This window comes from Sus scrofa, chromosome 11 (assembly GCF_000003025.6).
Source record: "Sus scrofa isolate TJ Tabasco breed Duroc chromosome 11, Sscrofa11.1, whole genome shotgun sequence".
Lineage (NCBI taxonomy): Eukaryota > Metazoa > Chordata > Mammalia > Artiodactyla > Suidae > Sus > Sus scrofa.
In genome coordinates this window covers 483,082-509,455 of record NC_010453.5, presented here as the reverse complement: position 1 = coordinate 509,455, position 26,374 = coordinate 483,082, and the positions used below count along the sequence as shown (strand labels likewise).

At 46.9% G+C, this 26,374-nt stretch overlaps 1 protein-coding gene across 6 annotated transcripts in view; it reads left to right on the top strand.

Moving 5' to 3' along the window:
- Nucleotides 1-26,374, top strand: part of PSPC1 (paraspeckle component 1) — a 95,081-nt gene that overhangs the window by 62,635 nt on the left and 6,072 nt on the right. The window contains exons 7-8 of one of the 6 annotated variants that reach the window (XR_002336587.1): nt 7,861-8,317; nt 8,720-25,720. The exons of 1 other annotated variant lie outside the window; for it this stretch is intronic. Coding sequence is in view for 2 of the 5 variants with exons in the window: in XM_021065418.1 (XP_020921077.1) it covers nt 1,900-2,085 (186 nt within the window). In the remaining 3 variants the exon portion in view is untranslated. Of the gene's footprint in view, nt 1-1,899; nt 2,427-7,860; nt 25,721-26,374 lie in introns of those variants that run through there. 4 more of the 6 variants (XR_002336589.1, XR_002336588.1, XM_021065419.1 and 1 more) reach the window with 4 other exon arrangements.

Below are 26,374 nucleotides of genomic sequence, written 5' to 3'. Positions count from 1 at the left end.
TATATCTTTCTGCCCCAAAGGTAACTTCACACTTAACATAATTTGGCATCATTTGTTTTTTTCAGTAAAGATCAATATACAGTGAAGAAGAGGTAATTTTCTGAAGTTAGATCTTGCTTTATGAATGGCAGTTTTTAAGTTTCCCAATGGCTGGGATTATGATCCATGGCGTGAGTTCATATGTAACAGAGGTTAATTAGAGTCATTTTACAGTGGTTTTGATTTAATTGTGTACACTTCTCAGCATGACATGTAACGGTCAAGCGTTCTGTGATCGTGTTTTTCCTGTGCCAGTGGGTGCAAAACTCCGCTGTGTGTGAAAACACAGTTTTCAGTAAACATTTTTAATAAGGTCGCTTACAATTTCAGGGAACTTAACTAAATCATGTAAGGATTTAAAATATATTTTAAACTTACATTGTTGCTTTCTTACTATAGACTTTTCTCATTGCATTTGGTTCTAAATTTAAAGTAGACAGTTTCGTGTCTTGGTTTGAGAGTGTGAAGATATCTTTGTGTGGGTTAAATGTTATAAAAATGTTTTTCAGTTGTAATTCATATTATATTTGAGTTTCAGTGGCAAGACCAATACCATTGTTTCATTTCCCTTAAAGTCTTTCACTATTTAAATGAGACTTTATATTGGTTAAAATGTTTTCTCATTTTGTTTTTGTTGACAATTGTTCTAAATGACATTTAGAAAGGGGAAATTGTATATATTGAAAGCACAGTTCAGTCTTGAAATGACTACAAATCTGAAGGTGTCATTGCTGCTGAGAAAGCAGGTACTGCCAGGTGAACCTGCTTCAGCTCTAAACCCTCCGTATCTCAGGGATGTGAGCAGTGAGCATGCATCTTAGAACTGATGGATGCAGTTTTCTATTGTTGTAAACATTATTTAAAGTCTTTTAAGCATTTGGACAAGGCGGATATGCTCGTAACAGTGTTTCCAATGAGTGTTTACACAGGGAGATAAAGAGGCAGCGTCCTGACAGGTACCGTGTTGAGGTGTAGTCATGGGTGTGGCTGTGCCCTTCAGTGGAGGCCTTTTTTCAGAGGAAATGCCTGAGAGCTATAGTCAGAACGGGTCAGTTTTCCGATAAGTTTCGCATAGCGTGTCGTCATCAGCTGAAACTCAGAAGGGAAGCAGCTGGCCTGGTTGTCTACACCTCCTGCAGAAATGGTAGACTTTATTTAAATATCCCCTTATTCTTTCTGACAGTGATGGTTTACTGCTGCACATGGGAAGTTCTCTTCAGCCATTGAGCCTAGTAGATACTACTGTTGGATTTTTTTCAAAATACGTAATTCAGCTCTTTAGTTCTGCTCTCAGTAGTATATGTGAATTGTCGTTTTTAAAAAAACTCTATTTGTAGTATTTTTTCCAGAAAAACACCTAGAAAATTTTCATACTGCAGTTACAGCTGTGTGTTTATACTAGTGCTTTTTATTATTAAACATTGCTATTGAAAATTTTATGTTTAATTTTTCAAATAATGTGATGCTGCTCCCAAGTTTTTATCTTTGATTAAAAGAAACCAAACCAGTATGTTTGTTACATGCAGTATGAATTGGGGGGGGGGAACAGGAACAGTGTAATAATACCTAAATGGGTTTAAGATGACCTTCACGTCATGAAGTCAGGTTTTTTCATGGAATTGGGGTATAGCATTAGCAGTATGTAACTTTTCATTCAGATGCTGCTTTTTTTTTTCTTTTTTTTTTTTCAACATAGTAACTAATGAAATTGCTCCTTTCTTCCTTCTATGTGTGATCCTGATTCTGCTGGACTTTCTGCTGAACTTCATGACACCACCACTTGGGATTGTGCCAATTTTTCTTGTCACTTATATTTGGCGTGTTCCAAATGGACTTCACACTTGCTCTGTGGCGTTTTAGCACAATGATAGATTTCCGCAAGGACCACCATCTCAGATGGGATCACCCATGGGCAGTAGAACAGGTTCGGAGACCCCCCAGGCTCCGATGAGTGGCGTAGGCCCTGTGAGTGGTGGTCCTGGTGGTTTTGGTCGAGGAAGCCAAGGCGGCAGCTTTGAAGGTCCCAATAAACGCCGTCGATACTAAGCGTTCTTGCCCTTCCTGCCCACTTAGAGGAGAAGAAATGCTTTACCTGTGACCTAAAGAATGGTTTTCTTGTTATTGTATGTAGACATCAAGGGTTGTTTGTTTTTTTTTTTTTTTTGTTTTGTTTTTGTTTTTTGTTTTTTTTTTTTTGTAAAACTTGAGGTTTTTGTATTTTTCTTTATTCATAAGCTTTGTAGATTAGAATGGTAATGATGATACTCACCCTTGTGAATGTTCAAATGTGTTTGTGACTTCAGCGACATAGAAGTTTGCCATAGTACTGTGAGTTCTGTGTAGTTTATCTCAATAAAGAAACCGTCTTGGATAATTTAAAAATGTCATTAGTGGTATTCTCTTATAACCTTCACTAAACGTTGCTGTGAAAGTAATACTCTGGTTGGTTTAACTAATCCCAGGCATTGAAAAATGAAAATAATTTTCTCTTTTTCAGTTTGTGTAAATGGCCCTGAAGAGGAAGCTTAGTGAAAATTGTGGTCCGCACGGGCCAGGCAGGAAGGGTACCTTGGGGGGGGGGGGTGGGGGGTGTCGGGATTGATGTCTGTATGCACCATTGATGTCCTGTGCAATCAGAGCTGCTGTCTCAATTTTATATAGATTCTCAATATCCAAGTATTCCAAGGAGGAATATTAAGGGTATCTTTGTCCTGTGATGATTTTCCCAAATAAATCTTTTGAATCTTGGGGGGGAAAGAAACCAAACCTGTTTGAAGGCAAATAAATAAATCTCTTGTGCTTTTAATTTCTATTTTTAATATTATCTACCATTTATTTGATATCACTGTCTACATCTTACCCTTTAAATTTTCTGTAAAACCAGTCGTCATTGTTAGGTTGGGTGTTAAGTGAGGACTTGCTGTGTGCTTTAGAGGAAAGTGGGCATTCATTTAGCACGTTGGTATCTGGAAGTGCTGGGGATGTGGTGACCCGGCAGGGTTATGAATGTCCTCCTGTCTCTCAGGAGTGTCTCTAGCAAGACTCTTCTTTCAGGCCAGGCATGCTTGTCTCTAAGGAGTACAGTGCAAGTGGCGATTTGAAAAAACAGAGTTAACTTGAGAGGCTAGGGTCCATGGAATCAGATTAGATCCCTCTGCTATCACGTGCATGTTTTGAAGATTGATTTTCTTTCTTTCTTTCTTTTTTTTTTTTTTTTTTTTTTTTTTAGGCCCGCACCTGCAGCATATGGAAGTTCCCAGGCTAGGGGTTGCATCTGGAGCTGCAGCTGCCGGCCTACACCACAGCCACAGCAACGCCGGATCCTTAACCCACTGGGCAAGGCCAGAGATCAAACCTGCACCCTCATGGACACTAGCCGGGTTTGTTACCTTGAGCCACGACAGGAACTCCTAAGATTGGTTTTCAGTAGTGTGCGGAAACATCTTACTACATTATAGTTTTTATTCCAAAACAGAGTCCCCATTCTGTTTAAAACTTTGCATGTTAGCCATGTTTAATTTAAAAGTACATTTAATGAATCGTATTTCACCTAAACCACATGTCCAAGGCACTGCCTGTTATAACATAGTTACTTCGCACATTTCAGTTTGTTACAATATCTATGCTTTTAACATTTTTATGGAGTGATGTGCTTTTCTAAAGTGAGCAGTATGTAAATACTACCTTTCATCTTAGTGTGGTTTCTGGTTTTGCTGGAAGGCATACTTTGGAAAGAAGTAAATTTTGTTATTTATTTTAAGTCTTGGCATAAAAGCAGTTGACTGTAACGCCTGATCGAGATCTGTGCGTTTGTATCAGCTAAGTTCTTACTGTTTTATGTTCTGTTTTTTAGACACAACAGTACGGATGGAATTCTTTTCTAAAATTTGCAGTAGTTTGTTTTTGGCAATTCTTTGAAATCATGATAAGGACATTGTAAAATAATCGAGACTATTTGCATCACATTTTCCATGAGTATTAGTTGGCAGAGACTGGAAATTCTTTTTAATTTATGCCATTAAATGTGCTGTGGGAGTTTTAACATCTGTTACAATTTTCAAGTGATGTCTATTGCACTTAAATATACCTTTCCCATCATCTATATTTTTATTCATAGGATCCTTAGATAATTTTTAGCATTGTATTTTGCTTCAAAGCTGAATTAAGATTGCGAGAAACTATATCCTTTGATGTTAATATCAAGCTATCTGTGGCCAAGGCTGTGAAATTCTGTAAGATTCATTCAAGAACGTTTGAAAGCATTGCACAAAGAGATGCCCTAAGCTCCTGAACACTCTAGAGTCCGGCTCACTGGCTCCACGAACAGAGCTCTCCGCAGCTTTCTCCCTGCATCCAGAAAGTCCTTGTTCCAGTTCTTACCGAGTTTACCTGGGAGCAGTCAGCTTCTGAGTGACTGAGAGTCAAGCCCAGCGTCTGTCACCTCCTAGTTCAGTTTGTAGTGTTTTTGTGTAGTTAAACTTTTCACTTGCTTCGTCAGTATTTTTTCTTGTGAATTAGTATACCACAGAAAATATTTGAATGTCGTTGGTTTAAAAGTGGTAGATATGAAAATAAAGACTAGTATTAGCTTTTCTAAGTAAGCGTGAATTTGTCATAAGTCTTGCCATAAAAAGGTAATATACACTTTTATTATTATACCGTCACAGTGTTATGTTTCTTTTTGTGTAATGATTTGAAACCCTTAAAGTCTCCAGAATTTAGGTGATATATGCTATTACTAGTATGCACAAAATAAAGGAATAGTCACTTTCCTAATTGTTTTATTTTAGCAATATGTTTTGTTAATTTCTCTGTTTTTGTTTTGAAAATAAATGTATTTATTTTCTTTGTGGTGACAAATCCATTTGTTAAAGAACTTTTGGTCATTGTATTTCATAAAGCTCAATTTGTTATTTCTTGAATTTGGGGTTTTTCTATTTACAGTCTACTTCATTTAATTGAAATAGAGATTATCAACAACAGAAACTTTGGATCTTGTTTCTCTACAACTAATTGAAATGATACCTTTGGAGTTCCTTTTGTGACTCAGTGGATTAAAAATCCACCTGATATCCATGAGGATGCGAGTTTGATCCCTGGCCTTGCTCAGTGGGTTTAGGATCTGGCGGGGCTGTGACTGTGGCCGTGGCTGACAGCTGCACCTTCTCTGCTTTGCCCCCCAGCCTGGGAACTTCCACATGGCACAGATTCAGCCCGAAAAAGAGAATAAATTATACCTTCACATTTTATTCAGAAACATAATTGTTGTATATTTATGTAACTTGGTCTATAAAATCCCTGCTAAATGTCCTTGTGGATGGTTAATACTTATGAATAATTTGGGGTTGAGTATATAATTACAGCTGAGAGTCTGAAGGAGAGAAAGATAATGTGTGATTGAAAGGAAAGGTTTTGTGAAAGAGTGTGATTAGTAGCATGTGAAACCTTTACACTTTCTGATATTTAGCATGAAACGGCACTAGTCAGAGTTTAAAGGAACGTGTTACTTGGAAAAATAGAGGAAATTTCCTGGGAAGTCGTATGATACTTAGATTTCTTGGTTATAGTATTTAATAGTGTATTAAAATATATTCCTGAAATTTGAGAGAGTGTAGCAGATTTTAAAGTCAGCCTTCTTATTTTCAAGAATAAGATAGTAAAGACCACATACCCGACTCCTGGATCCCGCAGTCGTTGATGATCCTGTTTCGAGCTCATCGTTAATTAAGTATTCTTCCCAGACAGACTCATGGAAGCTGGGGAGGGGGACTGCTTCCAAGTACACAGCCAGGCCCGCCCTCAGGTTGTACAGCTCAGCTTGGGTTTATTTCAGAGTAAATAAACCATTATGAAATAAATTGAAAGTCGTTTCATACTAAGAGCGTGATTTCCTTTCCAGCACCCTTCATTACTCAGCCTTTAAAATTGGGAAACGATTGTGGTGGGAGAACACACTCTTCTCCAGAGTCGTGTAAAGTGAAGTGTGCACGCAGGCTCCCGCTGGAGTGTGGTTAGTAACTTAGGACGTAGTACCTGACTTTACATTTTAAAAATAGTTTCCCTTCTTGCAACTCTTGTTTTATGCATTATATGTTGTATTTGGTCATTTTTTAAATCTGTAGCACTACCTTCCAAGGGTAGGAAAAATATTTTCTTTTGTTTCCTTCATTACTGAATTATATTAATGATTAAAGTTTGAATTTAGGCGATGAAATAGTTAAAGGTCCAGAGTGTTCTACTAACTTGGTAATATTATTGACCTTTTGTCTTTTTCTATAAAACCATGTTTAGATTATAAGTATCTTTAAGCGTTCCTTTTGGCTGGTTGCATTTTTATTTACCTAGTGGAATTTGCAGTGTGTACTTGTATGTTCCGTAAGAGGCGCTTTTATGTTTCAGATGCGAGGAAGTACATGTAGGCCAAGTTCGTAACCCATTGTTGCCTTGGCCATGTCCATGGCGTTCCGCATTTCCTGGGCAGGAAGCAAACCTGAGCCACAGCGCGTGAAGTCCTTAACTGCCCAGCCACCAGCAAACTTCTCTTAACGCACATTTTAAGTATATTGTGTGATGGCTCAAATCACGGTTCGCGTTACCAACCCCTCTCCCTGCAAGAGATACAGTATTTTGTTGACTATGTTTATTTAAAAATCTTAAGTTAGAATTGTCATTCTGGTTTAAATAAATGAGTCTCAAACGAGATGATATTCTGCTTGTAAATAAAATTTCAGTTCTTCGTCCTAGAACATAATCATGCAGATTTCATGCGAGGCACTTTGGTCTCAAAACTAAGACCCAAATTATTAGGATTAATAATAATTATTATTAGGAAGTGTATTTTGTTTGAATACATGATTTTTTCTTTTTAATGTTCCTTATTTTTTAAAAAATATAATCAGTAAGTAGTAAAGTTGCTTGTTAGCGCAAGGGCCCTGAATTGATTGCATCGGTAGGAACCTAAGTGTACCTGATGAATCCATACCTCTCCCATACAAGTGTGTAAGTGGTGTTGAGTTTTTGAAATTGATGTTAATTCTTAAAATTTGTTTCTATCTCTGAAATTATCATTGTAGAATCAAATTTATTTTTATTATGTGTTATATACATCTCAGTGTGAGGGAGAAAATTTACATATATGAGGTAATGCAAATTCCTCAAATGAGTAGCCACGGAAATCTGCGTTCTGTGTCATGTTTATGACCAGCTTTCTAAGACCTTCTTCCTGAAGTTCTTTTTCCTTTTATGCGACGTGTCAACCATGTGAATGAGATCCTGCATATGTTTATCTTTGCCATGTTTGGTTCAAGTTCTGTACCTTTTAATTTTTATATGTTGTAAGTGATATTTTTTCTGAAAATTACTCATATTATTCAATACATGAAAAAGATCATCCTATTTTATTGTATGTTTTTCTGGAATAATTTTAACTTGTTTCTCCTCAGCATATTTTTAGATTATTAGGTAATGTAAATTCATATCAAATTTGATGCATTGCTTAGATTTGCAAATGTTACCTGGTGTTTTATAATAGTTTCTGACCTTTTTTTGTTGGAGGGATAGTAACTTGCCCAGTGGTTCCTTGGTCTATAATGGGAATTCTTTGAGGTGATGAGAGTATTTACATGTTCACGGACATAGTTAGAATATTTTAAATAGAACACCTATGGAGCCCATGTATTAACAAACTGAGTGCTGTAGTTGGTGTAATTGTCGACACAATGGGGCTTTCTCAGTGGTGTAGAATTTACGGGAGCCGTATCATTCAGAATTTCACTCTATCTATTTATTTGTTGCCCTTTTGTATCCTGCGTTCTTCCCCAGGGCGGGGATGTCACCTTGGGGAAAAAACCCTGGCTCAGCATGAAAGGACAGCATCCACGGACGTCCCTCCAGATGGATGGCTCTCACACTTTGGAGTGCCTTTGACTCACCTGACAGGGCTCCTGAGAACACGGATTTCTCGGCTGTGCCCCAGAGCTTCTTGATGCAGCAGGTCTCAGGAGGGGCCAAACCGTTGCCCTTTCTGACAGGTTCCCAGGCGGTGCTGCTCTTGGGCCTGGTGCCCCGTTTGAGAAGTCTGCTCTAAAGCGTTGCTCAGGAGGCACGGAGCCGTTTGGGTCGGTGGATTTCAGCTGGTCCCGGTCCCGGTCCCGGTCCCATCCCTCTTCTGCAGGACCCCCGGCCAGTCACGGAGCAGAGCAGCCCAAGCCGAGGGCTTCCTGCTGCTGCAGAAAGTCTGTGGTGTCACGGCTCGTCCGTGCTGTGTTTTGCACCCGAGGTGTGTGTACTGTGTAATGCTTTTCTCCTGAGCTGGGATTTTATTGTTATGTTCATAAACGCAGTGAATTCAAGCGAAGAGGGAATGGAGAGAACTTGAAAAAAAATGTGTTTGGAAAACTTGTTGAAGGCTTTTCACCTGACTGGTTTCCATCTCCCTTGTCCTGGCGAGACGGGGGCAGTGTGGTGGGGTATTTGCGCACGCTCGTCCCGGGGGCGAGGGCGCTGGAGGACCGGTCGTTGCACACATCTTGGTAAATGGGAACAGAAGGACACCGCACTGAGGTATTAGAGTGGCAGCCAGACGTGTCTTTGTGGGAGCTCATCTTGTGTTTTTCTAGTCAGAAGTTAAAGACGTGGTAAATGTACTATATTTTTAAATGTGATTTCTTTTGCTTTGCAGCTTCGATTTTCACACGTACTTTTAGAAAGTGATGCCCACCTGAGTTCAGTAAAGGGGAATTGTTAACAAGTCTTGAGGTAGTTCGAACCTGCCTCGTGAGACCTCCCGGAGATGTGCGTTGCGTGTGTGTGCTTGAAAGTCTCTTCAGAGTCCTGTACGGTACATTGACACAAGCAAATCGGTCCGTCATGAAAGCACAGAGTTGCTGTGTTGACAGTCATTTTCTTCCCCAGTGTTTTGACTCTTAGCGCAAAGAAACCGTCCCCTAGCTTGCAACCTTGAGCTCTCGCAGGAGGCGGTGACGAGGGCGCGAGGGAGCCTTGTCTGAAGACGTGTCCGCCCTGCGACCCCGCGGTGCAGGGCACCTCCTCCTGCTTCCCACAGACGCAGCCTGCCCAGGAGGCCCCCCTGACCGAGCCTTGCTCGGTGTCGCTGAACTCAAAGTGGCGGGGGCTCCGGTCCGCTCGTCCTCTCCACTCACAGCCCCTCCCTCGTTCTGGTTAAGGATTCGGGTCCTTTTGCTCCTGGGGAGTCCAGGACTTGAGACTCGGCCGCCAGTTCCTCACCTTTTCCGTAGGCCTTCTCATGCAGACTGGGAGAGTAAGGCTTTGTTTCATCCGTCCTGTAAAACGAAATTTTGTGGCTAGATTTCTGGATGCACTCGTTTTTGCTGTTCAGTTATTTATTACTAATTTTCTTCAAGAAAGGATTTGAACTCCTGTGGCAGTACTTGGATGCTGCAGTGAGTGATAGCTGACAGAAGTCAGCACTTAAATTAGCTATTTTTTGGCACACGAATGCAGAAAAATAAATTTTGAAAAAAGGAACCTGTGCTGTGTTTCTCCTGCTTCCGGTCTCTCTGTTCCTGAAGTTTGTTCCATTTGGACCGTGAATTCCCTTTACACCCTGCTGCCCGAGTCACCCTCCCTGCTGGGAGCCATACACAGCTTAGGATCTGTCCCTACTGTGTAGACCTAGGGTCATTCGTTAGGAAAATTTAAAAGACCTTTTTTTTTGTTTGTTTGTTTTTGAGTTTTTTTTGCTTCTTAGTTGTATATTATGCTATGTGGAACCATTACATCTACTTTATAAGTAGGACATCAGAAGTTTTTGGAAAGTGACATGCTCCAAATTTGGGGGATGGGAAGTACAATACAGAAAATACAGATTCAGATTCGTAATTTCTGCTTTCAGTGCATTTAACCCATGTCAATATTTGTGCTTCCAGTCAGGTGAACTATCCTTTAGACAGTGAAGGTATGAGTTATTCCCTGAGTAGATGGAAAACGCAGGCTTCACAGTTGGGAATTACTTTGCAATTCCTTCGATAGTAAGGAAGAAGATTGCCCGTTGGGGCCGATTGCTAGTCCTCTTTCACGGGTCCTCTACGTATGATACCCGTAGTAAGTAATCTCGCAGCATCTAAAACTCCCAGTACTTGTTTTGGCAGTTGCTGTGCTGGCAGTAGTTTGGCAGTTGGGGCACTGCAGATAGAGCTGTGCCCAGTGCAGCCAACCCCTCAGCTCCCTGGCACTTGTGTTCTAGGCCTCGAGAGACAGTGACAGATAGTTGAGGTGACTTAGCACGTCATCATTTGGGTAGAGAAAGTGACCGTTTCAGGAGGTGAGAGGACAGGAGTCTGATACAGCCTGTGCAGAGGCCCTGATGCAGGACACCTCTCAGAGCTGCAGTCGGGTGCGGTGCCTCTGGAGCTGTGGAGTCTGGAGTGGGACTGGTGTGGCTGTGACTTGAGTTTTAACTGTATGGTGATGAACTTTAATTCAGTTATGAACACAGCATTAAGCATATTTGGAAAAAACAAGAACGTATTCGGAACAGCTTGGGTATGTGAATCTACTTCTTTAATAAAATCTAAATCCATATCAGTAGTAAGGAAAATTCACCATTTGATGTAGATGTGCCACATATACGCAGAACTGCAAAGACGTAGTATGAAGGGCAGAGTGTAAGTTGTCTCAATTTTGTGTATGACTACTTGTTGAAATGGTAGTGTTTTGGATGTATTTGGTTAAATAAAATACACCGTTAAGCTAAGTTCATCTGTCGCACCTTACCCCTCACTGTAGCTCCTAAGGACTTTTCACTTTCTTTTGTGGTTTGTGTTATTTTTCTTTTGGGCAGTGCTGATCTAGGCTGGTAATGGTCAGTGTCTCGTGTGTACATGATTGTAATGCTGGGAGCTTGTTACATGGTCTGTAATTATGTCATCTGTGTAATTTCTATCTTGTCAGTGGAGAATTTGCAGGTTTGTTAAACATCCATTCCCTCTGAGGTGTCGGGGCGAGGGCTCTCCCGGAGGCTGTAGTGGTGTTTGTGCGGGAGCCGGAAGGGGGTTGAGCTCCCAGTTGTCACACTTGTCTGCATTTCACTGCCTTCACGCTTGTTGCTTTTGCTCATTCTCTCCTGAGACTCTGGTCATAACAGAGTTAATCTAATTATTTTAAATCTTGAGAAAGCGTGATCGTAATACAAGATTTCCTCCAAAACTTTGGGTCAAAATTTCCTGTACATTGACTGACTTCATTGCAGCTGCATGTCAGCTCCAAGGGAGAAGGGACCTGATACGTCATCTCGTGGTTTAGTCCTCATTTCCTGTCAGGTCTTTACTACGTGTTTTTTCATGAATGAGTGATACCAACTGTAGGACCACTCTTCTAAGGAGAATACACAAATGCACAAAACATGGCAGCTCACCACCTCTCGGGCTTTGGAGCGTGTGGGTGTGTGCAGAGCTGTGCCCTAGAGCAGCCCGTAGCAATGAAGCAACTAGGACATGCCCGGAAAACCCAGAAGCGCGCTGCACTTGGGTTGGGAAGACTTGACCGAGACGATCGCTTTTGAGCGCGTCTACAAGGTGAGTATGTGCCCGCTGTAGGCACCCAGGTGGGGGCAGGGGGAGGGCACTGTGGGGTGGCGCAGTCACCTGGCTGATGAGGCGGTCAGGGCGCGGCCCAGGGCCCTGGTCTGGGACGGGGGTGGGGGCAGGGACGTGACCCTCACTCCCCGGTTTGGAGTTTGGCTTCGCCTCCTGTGCGGCTCAGAGTCAGGGTAGTTATTTTTAGCTACAAGAGGGGCTTTGCTGTAAATAGCAAGACGAGAGGCCACGTAGACCATTCATACGTCCCAGCCCCGCCACCGCCTTCCCCCTGCCTGGTCCATGGTCCCTGGGAGGCTCTTTGGTCTCCGCGAGGAGTTTGCAGATTTCGCATGTGGAGTGAGTTGGGCAGGCCACAGCCAGCTCTCGTGTTCCAGGGTCCCGGGTCCACAGACCCACCCGAGCACGGATGAAATTCTGTCTCCCCTCCTTCCCTCTCTCTCTTTCCCTCCTTTCTTGTTTTTTGCTCAACACAGGTGTGTTGCTCTGGTTCTGGAGATGAGAGGAAGTCCAGAATGGGTCAGGGCTGTGTTTCTTTAGGGAAGAAACCATGCCTTGGCCTTGCAAGTCTCTAGCGGCTGCCCACGCTTTTTGGCTTGTTGCCCTGAGGAGCCCTGGCCTCCGCTTTTTTTAGTATCATTCATGATCAGAACGTTTTGAAGAAAAGATTCCAAGAAGCAGAACTTGTTGCTCTGGGCAGGTCACTGTTTCCATCGCGCCCTGTCTGCAGTCTCCTGAGCAGGTTCTCGAGATACTGGAAGTACAGGAGGGGTGGCGGTTTCTCTGCAAATACTGTGCCCTTTTCTAGAGGAGGCTGGATTTTGGTCCTTGCGCCAGTGGTCTGGGGGAGAGGGGGTGCGGATGGCCTCGTGGTAGGAAGTGTGGCCGCCGGGCCGGTGGTGGCTGACGGCCCTCCCGAGCCTTGAAGGTAAGTGTTCAGGCCTGGGGTTGGGGTAGAGCTGCTTGAAGCAGAGCGAAGGTGTCCCCGCTGGATTTTTTAGTATCCGGGCTTTGAGTGCCTGTGGTGTGGGCTGGGATTTTGTTGTTGTTGTTGCTATTTCTTGGGCCGCTCCCGCGGCATATGGAGGTTCCCAGGCCAGGGGTCCAATCGGAGCTGTAGCCACCGGCCTACGCCAGAGCCACAGCAACGCGGGATCCGAGCCGTGTCTGCAACCTACACCACAGCTCACGGCAACACCAGATCGTTAACCCACTGAGCAAGGGCAGGGACCGAACCCGCAACCTCATGGTTCCTAGTCAGATTCATTAACCACTGCGCCACGATAGGAACTCCTGGGCTGGGATTTTAAAGCCTGTGTGGAGCTGCTCCGCCTGGTGAAGAGGCCCTGTCACCCCCACACTGAAGGCCCCGAGCCGCCCTCCCAACTGGTCCTGCTGGGACCTCTGCTCCTGCAGTCATTCTCCGCAGTGTCTTGCGCTTCCTTCTCAGACATTGGACCGTGGCCTCTCCTGTTGGCTTCGTGCGGCTCCTCACCTGGATTCCAGCCCCCGGGCTCTATCGGGTCTGCCCTCGGGGCATCTTTGCAGGCACCCCTCTCCCCCCCCCCCCCCCACCGCAGCCTTCCGATCTCCGTGTCCACAGCTGTTTTTGCAGGTCGCTTAGGAGGAGCCCTTCCCCAGTCGGAGGAGAGCTCACCTCCCTTCACTCCTGGCCCCGCTCAGTCAGTGTGTGGTCCTCACTTGAGTGTGTGCGTGTTGTGTCTGCATTTCATCCATCTTCTTCCAGACCTCCCAATGTCATAGCAGAATTGGCAGTGGGCATTTCCTTAGCTGGTCTGAGGAAGAATCCAGGAGAATAGGGAGTCATGACATAGTATTGAGAGGTTTCAGAACCAGCTAATTTGTGTATTGGAATCTAGTGGCCTTTTTTTTTTTTTTTTTTTTTGCGGCCATATCTGTGGGCATATATAGGTTCCCAGGCTAGGGGTCCAATCAGAGCTGTAGCCGCTGGCCTACACCACAGCCACAGCAACGTGAGATCTGAGATGCATCTGTGACCTACACTACAGCTCACAGAAGCGCTGGATCCTTAACCCACTGGGTGAGGCCGGGGATTGAACCTGCATCCTCATGGATACTGGTCGGATTCATTAACCAGTGAGCCACGAAGGAAACACCTCAGTTACTTGTTTATCCAATAGGCAGTTATTGAGCCATTTTTGTCTCAGCCTGTGCATAGATAATGAAGAAAACTGAATAGGTCCCTGCCTGCCGTGAGCTTGGATGGGAAGAGACCCGTGGGGAGAAACGTGAGGTTCAGAGCAGGAAGCACTCCGTTCCCTTACGTTATGTCTACACCGAAGCAGGTCCTGGGAAGGAAGTAGGATGGAAGGAAAGAGGATGGTAGGGAGCGATGAGGAGTCGAGGGAGGGAGCGTGGCGTGTGTCTGGGTGCTGGTCCGGTTGGAGGGGCACGTGTGCCGAGGGCACTTAAATCTGGCAGAGGTGGGAGGCGCTCATGAGTCAGAAGGGGTGGAAGAGCGTGCCCTCTCCCCACGACGGGGAGGTGCTTGTCCTCAGAGTGTGAACTGAAGGGGTGCCGGTGGTTTTCCTGTTTTGCACGGGCACCAGGTGACTTGCAGAGCCCGCGTGAGCAACGACAGGGCGCTCACCACAGCCTTCCGCTCCTCCCAGCAGCCCCAAACCTCCTGTGATGGTCCGTACGGCTTCCTGCCCGTGGTCGTCACACTCCGGAGGACACTGCAGGGTTTCGCCTGGCGACTCAAGGAACTGAACTTGAGCATGGTTCAGTGGTTACGGTTTTCAGGAGAAATGATTGCGTAAAACTCTGTTAGGAAGGAAACACCTGTTCTTCAGGCTTTTGTTCAGTAAGTTGGGCGCTGTGTTTAAATAGCGTGGCTGCCCGTGCTGCAGTGAGCATTGCGTGTCTTTAAGGATGTAATTGCATCACACCCTTAAAAGTAATGCAGGGAAATTCCTGTTGTGGCACACCAGAAACGAATCCTACTAGTGAGGATGCAGGTTTGATCCCTGGACTCACTCAGTGGGTCGGAGATCTGGTGTTGCTGTGAGCTGCAGTGTAGGTCACAGAAATGCTTGGATTCCACGTTGCTGTGGCTGTGGTGTAGACTAGCAGCTGCAGCAATGATTCGACCCCTAGCCCGGGAACTTCCATATGCCGCAGGTGCGGCCCTAAACCTAAAAAGCAAAAAAAAAAAAAAAAAAAACACCAAAAAATGACGTAGGTATTTGAGTTCTCACTGTGGTGCAGTGGGGTTAAGAACCTGACTGTAGCAGCTCAGGTCTCTGGAGAAGCTCAGGTTCAATCCCAGGCCTGGTGCAGTGGCTTAAAGGATCTGGTGTTGCTGCAGCTGTGCGTTGGATTCAGTCCTTGGCCCAGGATCTTCCATGTGCTGCGGGTGCTGCTGTCAAAACTAGTAATGGTATGGGTCTCAAAACTAGTAGTAGAATAGGTGTTAACATGCTAGTTTAACGTACACGCTTTCTTGCTATCGTGATATTCACGTGTATGCCGATAACGTATTCAGTAAAATGATTTTTTTAGTGTATAGAGCTCACAAATGAATTGCAAGGGACTATATCATTGCGTTTGGAAAGAGCCTAAGTTAGCATACACCAGAAGTGTATAGGTTCTGAATCATTAATGCCAAAGACAGCATATTAGTGCCTTTGAGCAAGTGCTTTCTTACTTTAAGAAGAAGGCGGCCAGGGCTTCTTGTCATTGCTCGGCAATAACCAAGCTGACCAGTGTCCATGAGGACATGGCCTTGCTCAGTGGGTTAAGGATCCAGTGTTTCTGTGAGCTGCAGTGTAGGTCACAGATGTGGCTCAAATCCTGTGTTGCCGTGGCTGTGGTGTAGGCCAGTAGCTACAGCTCCGATTGGACCCCTAGTCTGGGAACCTCCATATGCCCAACGGGCGGCCCTAAAAAGACAAAAAGACTAAGCCAGCTCACATTGGGTAGGTTCTTGGTGCTGCGTTCTGGGAACTTGAGAGGAGCAGGGCCCAGGACAGTGATAAGAACAGTGCAGAAATGGGCCGTGAGCATCAGCAGCCATGGTGCTTTTGAATCCACAGAGGCTTGCATTACATCCACATGAATTGGAGACAGAAGAAAGGAGAAATTCAAAAAAGCAGTGACTGTAGAATAAATTTTGGAATCGTGTTGCCAGTAGGGAATGCATCCATTAGGGTGAGCCCGTTACTCGCTCCCAGGAGCCCTGCTGTCGCACAGTTGGCACCAGTGCTGGGTATACCCGGTGACTTGGCGCATTACAGGTGAAACTAATTGTCCGAAATTGCTCACAAGGAGTTTGGAGAAGAGAAATGAAAGTAGGATGAACTAAGGGGGACGGCTGTGCGTAGGATGCATCAGGTATGTTCTTGCTTAGTGGGAGGCTCAGAGGCGCCTTTCGCGGGGGAAGGACCTCGGGAGTGTGTCCGGCCAGGCGCAGAGGCAGAAGTGGCCAGGCGTCCGCCCCAGGGAGCAGGCAGGACCAGCAGGGCCCGAATGAACAAGGGCTGGGGCTCACGCGGATGAGCTTGCGCCGGCTGAGGCAGGTCGCGAAGCACAAGGAAGGTTTGTTTGGCAAGAGAGTTGATGGTCCTGAGGTGTGTGCTCCAGACGGTTTCCTCGACTGTGGGTGCGCTTATGGTAGCTCAGAGTGGGGGGTCGGGAAGCTAGACGCGATGTGGAAAAGGATTGGAGAGCAAGAGCGTAAAGCAGGGTGTATCAGGAGTTGCCTGGTGCCCTGGCGAGTAAGGATCCGGCATTGTCACTGCTGTGACTTGGTTCGATCCCTGGCCCTGGTGAGTGCAGCCAAAAAAATCGTAAAAGAGAGAAATGAAGACATGTCAGTTATTTAGCAAATGCAGAGCAGTCGGACTGGGTTAACTGAGGCGTGTGGGGGTGGGGAGTTACACGGAAGGAAGCAGGCAGGAGGGACTGCTTTTACCCCCAAGGCCCGTAGTTTTGGTGCTGCCCACTTCCAAGAGAAGTGAGCGTGGGCTGGAGGTCCTCGGGTCTCGTGGCCTCCGGAAAGGTGTCGCGCATGTGAACTCATGATGCTCAGGCAGTGGTCTTGGCTGGAGAAGAGGTTCGTTGCCATCCGTAAACACCACTTGATAAGAGTGTGAAACAGACAGTTCACCAGCATGAGGTGTCTGTTGTCAGGGTCTGAAAACCGTGTACACCGCTGTGTGTGGCTGTTCAGATAGACCTGGAAGGCCCTGCTGGGCCCGGTCTTTGCGGAACATGCCGAGCCACCATACAGCAGTGCCGTCACATGCGTGCGTCACAGAAGAAAGCACGGGCTAGGAATGGGTGTTTGTGAAAAATCACCCCTTTTACTCATACTTGGTTAATGGCCAGCATAAATAACTGTGGAGACCAGATGGGGATTAGCCCCTATTAGTACCTGCCCAGCATCTGTGAGGAGGCTGTTGGGATTCCGAACCTTACTCAGTGGGCGAAGGATGCGGTGTTGCCGTGAGCGGTGGTGTGGGGTCACAGGTGCAGCTCGGATCCCACCCCTAGCTGGGGCATTTCCATGTGGGTGCAGCCCTCACATTAAAAAACAGAATCATAAAGTTACCTCATTCTGCTCTGTGCCGCAGCCATCGTTCAGACCTTCCTTTGAGATCCAGAAGTAACCCTTTATCATACCATCTCTTTTTTAAGCCTTATTACCTGTACAAGCCAACTAGTCTTCACAAACTGCCAATGCTGAAACTCATTCGGTATAGTTTTGAATTTTTGAATAATATGCATCTGATACACAGATGTGGAAATGCAAGATTGTACATGGTGATGTGTGCCCACTGCCCAGCTTCTCTCCCCGGGGTCCCTCACTGTTTACAGGTGCAGGCAGGTCATTGTTAGACAGGCACCACCTCTGTGGGGACAGTGTCTCTCTGATGTGTTCTTGTTTTCTCCTTGTTACAAGCATCCTGTTGGCTGCATGTCCCAGAGCATGTGTGTGAACCTGTCTGCAGGGTAAAATTCTGGTTGAATGACTTGGGTCTCGGGTGCGTGTGTCTCTGTCGTGTTCTGCGTTCTGCCTGTTGTTACTGTGGAGAGTGAGAATTTAACTGTATTCCTGTCAGTCCTCAGCACGTGCACCGAGTCAGTGAAGATGGGATGTTGACAAAGACTCAGGGAATCGCTGCAGGCAGTGGTGAAAGTGGAGGAGTCCAGATTTGATTAAACTGGGGAAAGCCTTGAGGTGGTCCTGACAGTGGTTAATGAGGATTGCAGGAGTTCTCGTGTGTCTGTCACATATGAGGTTACGCAAGCAGGTGCCTGTTTCATTAAATAAACCAGTTACTGTCTCGGGGAGAATTACCAGCATGACAGGGTTCTAAGGACCTGGTGAGGATTAGCCGTTTGACTTACTGGGGGCATTAAACCAAGGTTGCGATGGGCTCTGTTGGTGCTGTTGGCGGTAGAGACGGGCGTCTGACTCACGTTCAGCAGTCTTTCATCCAGAGCAAGTTGTGCAGTTCTTGAGCAGTGGCAGTGGGGGCAGCATTAGCGGTGCTGTGCTAACGCGAAGTCCCTAAGTTTAGTGTCAAGAGTAGGAGAACCTCGGAAGACTTCTAGAGGAGCCCTTCCCCTGTTGGTGGGAAGTTTTGAAATTTTACTTGAAATTTACCACCTTGTGTTCCTTGGAAATACTGGAGGGGAGGTAAACTTTATTTACAAGTGAAATCGGGAGGGCCTCTCAGCCGTGTGTGTGAGGTAGCTTCACCGAAAATGAAGAAAATGTTAAAAAAACTCGTATGCTTTCTCAAGGAATTGTGTTGGTTATTCAGTAAATTATTATGTGTATTTGGACGCTTGCAGCGAATTGAAATGCTGGAATGTTCCGTGTCTTACGATAGTAGTGGTTGGGTGGTGGAGCTTTACCCAGGGACTGAGGGAGGCCCTTTGCTGTGGGGCAGGTTCCCGCCTCGCGCCCGGTCCGGTCCGAGCTTCGGGGTCCGGGGTCCGGTGTGGGTGTGAAGGGCCGTCTGCCAGCCGTGTTCCCTGCCGTGGGCCCCTAGGCCTTGGGCGTGGGGCACCGCACGTCCTGTGAGCCCGCGGGGCTCCCAGCCGCAGGCGGGCTGGCGGGTGGGGCCGAGGGAGCCAGGCAGGCGCCACCGTTTTTTGAGCCATGTTTTCCTGCCAGAGACGCCAAGGCCCCTTCGGTGAGATGTTCGCCCCACGGGGAGCTGAGGCTGAACGTGTGCCTGTGCCTACGTGGGGGGGATTGTGCTGTTGGACGGATCCCTCTGTGGTGGGGCCGCGTGGCCTGTGCACGCGCGGGGCTGCAGTGCAGGTTCCTTCCTTCCTCCCCGCCCGGCCCCGCACTCAGGCCCCGGGAAGGGCCCAGGCTAGGGGTCGACTCCGAGCTGCGACCTTCAGCCTACACCACGGCCGCAGCAGATCTGCGACCCACACCTTGGCTCACGGCAACACCGGATTCCGAACCGACTGAGTGGGAGCAGGGATGGAACCTGCGTCCACATGGATTTAAATCAGGTTTGTTGGCACCGAGCCATGATGGCAGTGCCCTTTTTTTTTAATTTCCTTTCTTTTTTTTTTTTGGTATGTGTTTCAAGATGTGTGGCATACGGACGTCCCCTGGGCCAGGGATTGAATCCCAGCCTCAGTGGCAGCAACGCTGGATCCTTTAACCCACTGCTCTGGGCAGGGGAATGAACCTGCATCTGCAGCGACCCGGGCCCCGGCAGTCAGATTCTTAGCCCACTGCACCATGGCGGGAACTCCGCAGGGCGCTTGATGAAAAGACAAGTCATGGGAAAGGCCGGGGCCAGGATGCACCTGGTTTGTGACTCGGGAGACGCCTGGGTCCCGAAAGAGACCAGAAGGTGCCAGCACATCAGGGCCCCTGGGCTCCGATTCTCAACCTTGGTGGCGTTAGAGTTTCCTCTTCGTCAGTCATTTGGGTACAGCCAGTTGATCACACAGCCGCACATGCGGAGGGGTCAGAACTCGAGACTGCCCTCATCTTTGTGTTCTGCCTCAGCAGGAATGCGCCCCCGCGTTTTGTGCCTTTCACTCCAGACCTTTTCCTGGGAAGTGGTTAGGGCCTGCCTTCTCTTACTTGAGCATTTTACTGCAGCCTCGGTGCTTCTGCGTCCGTGTGTGAACCCTCTGAGTTACACTACGTTAGAATTAAGTGACTCTCACGACTGTGTCGAGGGTTCCTGCCATGAAGGCCTGAGCACAGGGCCCCAGACACCTGTGGCCTTACTGCACTTCGCCTGAGTCAGCGAGCAGGCCGTTTTTCCAGGGTCCCGCTGGCCTCTTAGCAGAGTCAGAATGAGATTTCTTTATCTCAGAGAGTTGACTGTGTTCTAAGCCGTCATGGTGACTGAGAAGGGACCTGGGGGTGTCTTCAGTGCCCCCAGCATTTAGGAGGTCTTGCTGCCCTCTGGTGGGGGGTGGGGGTGGTTTGTTCCTGGGTCTGAGCTGTGGCCGTGTATAGGCTTCTGGGCTGTGTGCCCACGGGAGTGTGTCCAGATGGCATGAAGACACAAAAAAGTTGAGATTTATGACTATTTTATTGGCTTTTTAATGCCTTGCTTTTGTTTGCCTTTTTTTTTTTTTTTTTGCCTTTACTAGGGCCCCTCCTGTGGCACATGGGTTCCCAGGCTAGGGGTCGAATCGGAGCCGCAGCTGCCGGCCTACGCCAGAGCCACAGCAACACGGGATCCGAACCTCCTCTGCAACCCACATCACAGCTCATGGCAACGCCGGATCCTTAACCCACTGAGCAAGGCCAGGGATCGAACCTGCAACCTCATGGCTCCCAGTTGGATTTGTTAACCACTGCACCACGACGGGAACTCCTCTGTTTGCTTTTAATCTGGTTTGCGTAGTCTCAATTTCTCAAAGTCATTGGTGATAAACAGGAAATTTTGGACATTTAAAAAAATGTGGTATAAATATATTTTTAAGCTCTCCCTTCTGTTTTTAGACTTTTCAATCCCTCTTAAAGAAGATACGTTGGTATCTTGTGCTCAGAACAAAGCACTGAATTTAAGCACCTTAATGTATCTTCCTGTCAGTATAGTTTGGGTCACACTAACTCAGAGGTGGTGTCCCCGGCGAGGAGGCCGTGGGAGACGGCCTTCTGCGGGCGCCTGAGACCTGTGTCCCAACCCCGTTTACACAGGTGTGAATAGCGCCTGAACTCACCGCCGTGCCCGTTAAACTTGTTTGATGTTTAACTTCTCGTCCTGCTTGCTGCATGGGAGTGCGGAGCGGATCCCGCAGGAATCGTTTTTCCTGCTTTGTTGATGTACGTGGTATCTTCAAAGTGAACAACAGCAGATGCTCTTTCAAAGTGGTTTGAAGGATGTGCTGAAAAAGAATCTTGCTTATCATTTGGTAATTCGGTGCCTTTTCATTACACGTGAACATGGTTCATTCATGGAACTGCTCTGGCACTCAGTAATTTACTGAAATATTGAAGTTTCAAAGAACATAGTGGAGGCTGGACATGTAAGTTTGTGATATCCATGTAATCTAAACTAAGAATGCAGTTTGTACCTGCTGTAGTTGAACTTGTCTTAAAAACTTTACCTTGTGTTCAACCATCAGAGTAGGTTTTCTTTGACTCTTTCAGGGAGGCCTCTTGAGAAATCCTAGTGCTAAGAGGTTAATGCTACTGAGTTTTTTCTTTTTGTTTTGAACAGTTTTGCTTTTCTTTCTTTCTTCCTTTTTCTTTTTTTAACTTAAAAATGCCTTTGCAGAAATTTGGGGACAAAATTAAGCTTAAAATTTTTCAATGGTATCTTTTCCTTCCATGACCTTTTCATCTCATCGCAGTTGCCTTGCAGATGGGTACAGGTTTCAGCTCTTGAAACTGAGTTAATGCTAACTTTTCTTAGAAGGCAGTAATTATGTTTGATAAAGTCTTCAACTTATGCTTTATTAGATTTCAAATCTTCACTGAACTATGTACATTGATAACTGTAGTAACTGTCGTTTGTGACCTTTGAAGAAAAAGGTGGCATGTAATGCGAGTAAACTGTTTTTCTGAAAATGCTAGTTGCCCTCAGTAGAACGGAGGAAACATTTAAAAATAAATGTGCCTTGTGGCTAAAAAGAAGACTCCAATCTTGATATTTTCTTCAGTATTTTCCACATTTCAGTGTTTTATGAGTGATAAATGGTTCATACCTAGTTACTGGAAAATAACCTTATTTTTCATACCTACTAATTTTGAGTTGTTAAACGGTCTTTTCAGTATGTATTTTTTCTGATTTCCTCAATTTAAAATGCTGCTTTTAAAAATTGAGACCTGGAGTTCCCTGATGGTCTAGTGGTTAGGACTCACTGCTTTTACTACTGAGGCTCAGGTTCCATCCCTGGTCTGGAAACTTCCACCTGCCTTGAGCGGGGCCAAGAAAAAAAGCTTGCCCTGGACTGTCAGGTAAACTTGGAGGTCACCTCAGATCACGGGCGCTCTTCTACCCTGTCCACCTGCATCCCAGGCAACCGCTGGTCTGTTTTGATCACCGTGTTTTTCGCTTTCACACTAAATACAGATAGATTCTTACCATGTGTCCCTTTGCCTCTGGGGCTGCTCCCGGGACGGGGCGTTTGGGAGGTTCGCCTGCAGTGTTGCGCTGGTCCTGTCTCTTCCCCCAAGGGAGCCTGCACGCTGTGTTCCTGAGTCTCCGCTGATAAGCTCATGGCGAGTTTCCAGTCCGGGTTATGTGAGTGAAGCTGCGGTGAACATCCGGCACGTCGCGGAGAGGGTGCCTCGCAGCCCTGCTGTCCAGGGCGTTTCGTAGAAGCGGCCGCTGGCCGGTCGCTCTGCCTCGGCCCTCAGCCTCGCTGGTGTCTGATGCGCCGCTTCCATGTAGGCACCGGTGTTGTCGGGCAGGTCTGTTTGAGCCTGAACTTGAAGAGAACTGTCCTGGTGGTTTTATTGTACGTTTCCTTGCTAACGCCTTTCTTTTTTGTAGGGCCACGTCTGTGGCACATGGAAGTTCCCAGGCTCGGGGTTGAGTCGGAGCTGCAGCTGCCGGCCTACACCACAGCCACAGCGACGTGGATCCTTAACCCACTGAGCAAGGCCAGGAATCGAACCTGAATCCTCATGGACACTCTGTCGTGTTCTTATTTAACCTGCTAGGCCGCAGTGGGAACTGGCAGGTCTACCATTAATCACAGTATTTCTCTGTACTCTTTGAAGGTACATTTGTTGTTTAATGAGGATGTATTCGCATTGGAATAAAATTATGGAAAGTGTAGGCTGCTGATTTTAGCTGTTGTGAGTTGCCTGCAGTAATAGCATTTCGTTTGGCAGCGGTATTGTGGTCTGTGTCTTTGAGGCAGAGGCTCAGTTGTGAATTGTGTTCTCTGCGAGATGAGTCTGAATCCAGTCACTCTTAATCGTGTCGATGTGACACCCCCACCCCCACCCACCTCTCCCGGGCCCCAGCCTGCAAACTGGAGAACCTGCTTCTTAGAAAGAGGCTCGGGCCAGAGCACGCGCGTAACGAATGTGACTCCGTCACGGTTCCCCCACGAGAGGCTGCTGTAGACACGCTCTCACCGTGTAGGCTGATTTCCGAGCCATCATGAAAATTCCTTTTCTGGGTTTTCTTTAGGATGTTCCTCAGCCTCTATACTTTCGAATTATATATTATTTATCTTTTATGCAGTCCTCTTTTTTTTGTACCTAAAATTGACCTTTTGTGTGTGTGTGTGTGGCCATGTCCAGGGTATGTGGAAGTTCCTGGACCAGGGATTAAACCTGTGGCCCAGCTGTAACTAGAGCCACAGCTGTGACACCAGATCCTGAAACTGTGACACCAGATCCTGAAACCATTGAGCCGCCAGAGAATTCCAAATTTACCCTTTAAATTTATAGAATTCAGTGTACTTTCAAAAAGTTGTCCAGGAGTTCCTGTCGTGGCGCAGTGGTTAACAAATCTGACTAGGAACTGTGAGGTTTTAGGTTCGATCCTTGGCCTCGCTCAGTGGGTTAAGGATCTGGCGTTGCCGTGAGCTGTGGTGTAGGTCGCAGAAGCGGCTCGGACCCAGCATTGCTGTGGCTGTGGTGTGGGCCGGCGGCTACAGCTCTAATTAGACCCCTAGCCTGGGAACCTCCATATGCCTCGGGTGTGGCCCCAGAAAAGACAAAAAATAAAAATTAAAAAAATACATACATAAAAAAAGAAAGAAAAAGTTGTCCAGCCTTCACCACTGTCTGTGACAGAACATGTCACGCCCCAGAAAGCACCCCCACCCATTAGCAGTCACTTCTTTCTCCCAACCTCTCCCCCCCCCCCCCCCCGCCCCCGCCCCAAGTCACTAATCTATTTTCTGTCTCTCTGGCTTTGCCTCTTCTGGACACGATGTAAATGGAATCATACAGTGTGTGGCCTTTTGTGCCTGGCTCATGTCACCTGTTTTCAAAGTTTAGACTCGTGCAGCAAGTGTCGGTACTTCAGTTCTTTTCTGTTTTTGCTTTTGTGGGCCACACTGTGGCATGTGGGAGTTCCCGGCCTGCATCACAGCCACAGCAACGCCGGGTCCTTAACCCACCAAGACCGGAGATTGGAGCCCCGTCCCCATGGAAGCTAGCCGTGGACATTTGGGCCACTTCCGCTTTGTGCTACTGTGAATCCTCGTTCACGTGGCTTTGCATGGACACGTGTTTTCTGTTTTCTTGGGTCCATACCTGGGAGTGGGATTGCTGGCTCAGGTGTCCTTCTTTAAACTTACTGAGGATCAGGGAGCCCGTTGTACCCGCCCAGCTGCAGTGCTGCAGGGTTCCAGTGTCCATTTGCTCCCTGGCACTCACGCAGCCCTGTCTGAGGATGTGTTTCTGTTACTTATGTGTAACTCCATCACCGAATACGAGCCATGTGTGCTCAGTGGCAAATGAGACTGGCACGTGCACTGGTACATAGTTGACCTCTAAGAATGGGCTTTTTGTGTTTGTTTTTTTTTTTCCCTTTTTGGCCTCCCACAGAATGGGGAAGTTCCTGGGCCGGGGATCAGACCTGAGCCACAGCAATGAGAATACCAGATCCATAACTGCTAGGCCACCAGGGAACTCCAGGCTTTCTGTGTTTTCAATGCTTTGTTCTTTGAGAAAAGTCACCATAAAAGTATGTGGTATTGGCTGTTACCATTTCTGAATGTATGAAAACCATTAGGGTGTGGTTAGAGGAGCCTTTCCCTTTTTCATTCTTTTTTTTTTTTTCTTAAATTATAGTTGATTTACAGTGTTGTGCCAGTGTCTGCCATTGTGAGTCAGTTATACATATGCATACATTCTTATTTTTTATATTGTTTTTCATCCTGGTCTGTCCCAGGAGAGTGGAGATAGTTCCCTGAGCTGTACAGCAGGACCCCATTGCTTATCTGTTCTGAATAATTTGCGTCTGTTAATCCCAGACTCCCCGTCCATCCCACTCCCCCTTGGCAGCTACACGTCTGTTCTCTGTGTCTCTGAGTCTGTCTCTCTCTCGTAGGGAGGCTCATTTCCGCATGTAAGTGATGGAAATGGGATTTGTCTTTCTCTCTCTGACTTGGTGCTGCTCTCTGGTTAGGCAGTGAGGTCTTTTCTTGGTGGAGCACAGCAGACGCACTTGTGTCCCCTGCCTTGGGCCAAGTAGAAGGCACTTTTGCAGCTAGGGTAGGAGTCGGGGTCCTGCGTAGGCCTGGCTTATGAGGGTCCCAAGCTGTGCCGAGACGGGGGACCTGCCCATGGGAACGCGGGCGCCAGCCCTTCAGCTCTGGGAGGTGGGTTCACTCTGACGCAACAACGAGACTGAGCTGATGATGTTAGGAAACGAAGGAGAAGGGAATCGTTGCTGAGTGGACGTAACGAAACGAGGTGAAGGCTAAGTGGCCTCTCACTAGAAACTGCTTTCTGCTCCGGAGAATAGGGACGGGGGTGACCCTCGGGTTTTTAATCCAGCCCGGAACTCTTGTTTTGAAGTCCTAAATCTCGTTTAACTGTAACCCTAGGATAAGAGAAAACATGGATGACCGCCCCGAGATTGGACCCCCAGCCCCCGCGTGCACCTGAACTTGAGATGAGGCAGCCCCGGCGTCTCTCCTTCCAGGTCCGTCGGCGCCCGCCATGCTTCCCGGGCCTTTGTCTTCCCTCCTCCTGGTCGGCCGTGGTTCCCGAGCTTGGACGCTGGTTCAGAGCCCAGTGAAACATCTGCCTCCCTGCCCTTTGCCCTGAGGAGGCGGCGAGATGGCTTCCGCCTGCGGTTCCTCTCGGCAGGACCCCGTGTGCTGACGGCCTCCCCGGAGCCAGCGGCACTTGAGAGGGGCCTTAGGAAGGGAAAGGAAAACGAGTCCTCTTTTCTGGTGATTCCAGACGGAAAACGTCCGCCTTTTCAAAGTGTGTCGTCTTAAAAATGGTTTAATACCATCAAAGGAGACCCGGCCACAGACACGAGCTCCGTTTCTCCCTTTTGCTGTTTCCGCCCTTTTTTTTTTTTTTTTAAGGGGTAATAATGTTTTCTATTATTTTTGTTCATTTATACCTCAAGTTTTATAGGATTGCGCACACTATGTGGTATTTCTGGTGGAATTGTGACAATGCCATATTGTCATCCTCATGGTTCTCAAAGCTATTCATTTATTTTTTGGCTTTTTCGGGCCACATCTGCGGCATATGGAGGTTCCCAGGCTAGGGGTGGAATCAGAGCTACAGCTGCCAGTCTACACCACAGCCACAGCAACGCCAGGTCCGAGCCGCATCTGCA